A 3,069-nucleotide genomic window follows, 5' to 3' on the forward strand; every position below is an offset into this window, starting at 1 on the left:
AGTCACTTCCAGCGATTCCACCCTGGAGCTTGTGGCTGGGCTTTAGATCTGCTAAGCCTGCTTCAAACTTTGCACTGGGAGAAGTGATTTGTCTGCAAATGTTATGTGGTTAAAATAAATGCAGAGAATTTTAATCCTGGGAATTTGGAAAGTAGGAGATTTAAAATAACAAAACCCTTTCATATGGCACTTAATCCGAAATTAGCTGGTTTTTAAGTTTTACGGCAGCAGCCGATCATTCCTCGGCCACCTCCCGCTCGGTGTGGGAAGGGGGGGCTCCCTAGATTCCCGGAGCAGGGGGCAGTGGGGGGTGCAGGATGGGCTCTCCCTCCCCTGCCGTGCCTCGCCGTGCCAGGGCGGTGCCGGAGTTGTGACGGCACTCTTTTTTTGTTGACGTGGAATGAATCTCCCACAGCTACTTAAGGTTTTAATTGCCCTGTGATTAAAGTTTTCATTACTAAGCAATTAGCACCTGAAATTTTAAGTGCTGAAGTGTTTAACTGCATCCTGAAGCTGCCAGAGGTGAGGGGTGGTGGATGTGGGTGGGACGGGAGAAGGTTTTGAAGTGGGGACCATGAGCAGTGGGAGGTGGCTTCGTTGCTGGGGCCCAGCCGGGCTGGCACGGGTGCTGCCAGCCGCCCCGACCCGCTGGCAGCACCAAACTCCTGGCAGCACAGGGAGGAGCTCCCGGAGGGGCAAGCGCCCAGGAAGCCTGAGAAGGAGACAGGCTGGAGCCGGCGCTGGTCTGGCGGGGAGCACACCGGCTGGGCGAGCTGGCACCCGGCAGCGCTCCCTGCCCTGGGACCCGGGACCCACGGGGCTCCCCTTGCACTGGGGATGGCACAGGGGACCCCCCAGCAGCTGCATGGCTGACCCAGGTGCCTGCTCAGATGTCGCCCCTCCGAGTGCAGCCCTTTGGACAGAGGACTTGGAGATGTCACTTGATGCCGTGATAGCCCCACTACAATGGTATCCACCCCAGAAACAAGGGGAAATCCCCACAAAGCTTCCCACATGCCCAGCACAGCTGCGCTCCAGGTGAGCAGACAACGGAGGCCTCTTGCAGGGCTTTTTCTTGCATCCATCCAGTTCCACCCTTCAAACACATGTCCCCATACCTACCTTGTGGCGATGCGCTCCTGGGACTGGCTGCCTGGTGAGGAATGTACTCCCTTCTTGTTTGTTTTTAGACTCTTGCTGGGTAATTTCATTTGATGCCCCTTAGATCTTCTGAGAAAATAGGAATAATTGTTCACTAATCACCTTTCCTTATGAAATTGCAGCTGAGGTTGCCGCATGCAGAGGAGGTGAGGGGCGGTGGCTGGCGCGGCGGGCAGGGTGCGTGGGTGCACCCGTGTGCGGGGCCGTGGTCTGACACACACCGTGCCTGTGCCTGTGTGACACGGACCCGTCACCGGAGCACATCAGGGCTGTCTTTGGAAATGGGGAGTGAAAGTCACACTTGCTCCAGCAAGATGGAGTCTCTGGGTGAGAAATTTCTTATGGAAAGAGGGCTGGGCTGGGAGGTTTGTCCTCTGAACCTTCCATGGCCGTTGCTGCTTTTCGAGGTTTTCCTTTCATCTCTGCCACTCCCTGTCTGCACGGGAATGCCTCCCAGGGACACCGTGGGCACCGCAGCTTTGCCGAGCAGGCTGGAGGCTGTTATAAGGCAGAGCATCACTAACTCAGGTCAGTGCTGCAGACAAGCTCCCCTGCCTATCCCACAGCCCCACGTTTCATCTCTCAGCCCATCCCTGTCCACGTCTTGCCAACACAGTGCTCGTCGCAGCCCTATTCGGCTCCAGCCGTCACCCCAAGGTGCCAGGAAGGGGATCAGGGCTGGGTGCATGTGCAGGGACATTGCGTGGCTGGGAGCAGTCCGTGTTTATACAGACATGCATATCCCCCAGCCGCGCCGTCACCCCGTCCCTCGGGGGCCACAGCAGCGCCGTCCTCAGCACCGAGTCCGTGCCCAAGCAGGCGGGTTGGCACTAAAGATCCAGCCCCTGCCAGCAAATACCACGCAGTTACCACAGTTATTTGGTATTGTGCAGGCTTCGGAGCCCTGCCAGCGCTGCTCCCCAGGCTGCCCACCAGCTGCAACACACAGGCAGCGACCGGGGCTCCCTGCCCAGCGAGCTGCCCTGAAATCCTCAGCCCCCCAGCCGGGGCCGCGGCGCTGCAGCCGCCGGCACCAGGGAGCCTGAGGCTCCAGGGAGAGGCCGGCTGGCAGCACCAGCCCAGTGGGAGCGAGTGCGGGCTCATTAATTACAGCGCGAGGGGAGCGACGCGATTGTACGGAGCATCCTCCCCCGGCCCGCGCACCCCCGCTGCCTGCTCCAATTTCTCGTCCTATTCTGAAATAAATTCCTTTCGGGCTGAAATTTGCCAGGCATGGCTTGGCTCCAAGGGGAATTCTTGGAGAAAGTTTAAGTAAAATTGGTTCAGCCATTTTTGAGTTATTCAAGTGTGAATAAGCAATTTCCCCATGTGCTCCGTTCAGAAATTTTGTGCTTGGGTAACTCAGACCTCTGGAATTGCAGAATAAACGAGGTTTCTGCATCTCGCTAAGCCGGCAGGGAGGGGATTTCCCGGGAGTGACTTCACAGGGAGACAGCAAATCTTCCCACCCTGAGCCTGGTCTTTGGTTAAGATTCTCAGCATCTCCATCAGCCCCCAGCCCTCTCCTTCCCCACTGATGCTGCACTGTACCCCCATGCCAGCTTTGTCACTCGCTTCTCTGCTGCTCCTCTCCTTGAGTGACAGCATGTCCAAACCAACAATTTCTGCTTCTTTGCTCAAACTTTGGCATTTTCCACGGGTGCAATTCCCTTACTGCTGCTTTGCTCCCCAACCACTTCCTTTTACCTGGAGAGTGTAATGCCCCACTTGCTGCATCTCCTGTCCCTCACAAGGATTTATCACAGCCATATGTCATATGTCCTGTCTTAAATTAGCACACTGGCTCTCTTGGGCATGACTTTTCCTTCAGGAACCATGCCCAGTGGTGCTGGGGCACTGTGGCAGCCCTCAGGGCACAGCATTCTGGCGAGACTCCCCACAGTTCCC

General features: G+C 56.9%; 1 protein-coding gene and 1 long non-coding RNA gene across 3 annotated transcripts in view; one reads left to right on the top strand and one right to left on the bottom strand.

The window, feature by feature from the left end:
- LOC108444871 overlaps positions 1–1,271 on the bottom strand; it is a 12,368-nt gene extending 11,097 nt beyond the window's left edge. Inside the window, exon 1 of the long non-coding RNA XR_001859582.1 lies at positions 1,123–1,271. This is a non-coding gene — a long non-coding RNA (uncharacterized LOC108444871). The remainder of the gene's footprint in view (positions 1–1,122) is intronic.
- Positions 1,272–1,592: 321 nt separating this feature from the next.
- The window catches only part of EPHB3 (EPH receptor B3), a 30,642-nt gene continuing 29,165 nt past the window's right edge, over positions 1,593–3,069 (top strand). For both annotated transcript variants that reach the window (XM_008644516.2, XM_017726968.1), the window contains exon 1: positions 1,593–1,689. In XM_008644516.2, the coding sequence (XP_008642738.2) occupies positions 1,608–1,689 (82 nt within the window). In that variant the 5' untranslated portion in view covers positions 1,593–1,607. The remainder of the gene's footprint in view (positions 1,690–3,069) is intronic.

Source organism: Corvus brachyrhynchos, unplaced genomic scaffold (assembly GCF_000691975.1).
Source record: "Corvus brachyrhynchos isolate BGI_N302 unplaced genomic scaffold, ASM69197v1 scaffold162, whole genome shotgun sequence".
NCBI classification, from domain to species: Eukaryota; Metazoa; Chordata; class Aves; order Passeriformes; family Corvidae; genus Corvus; species Corvus brachyrhynchos.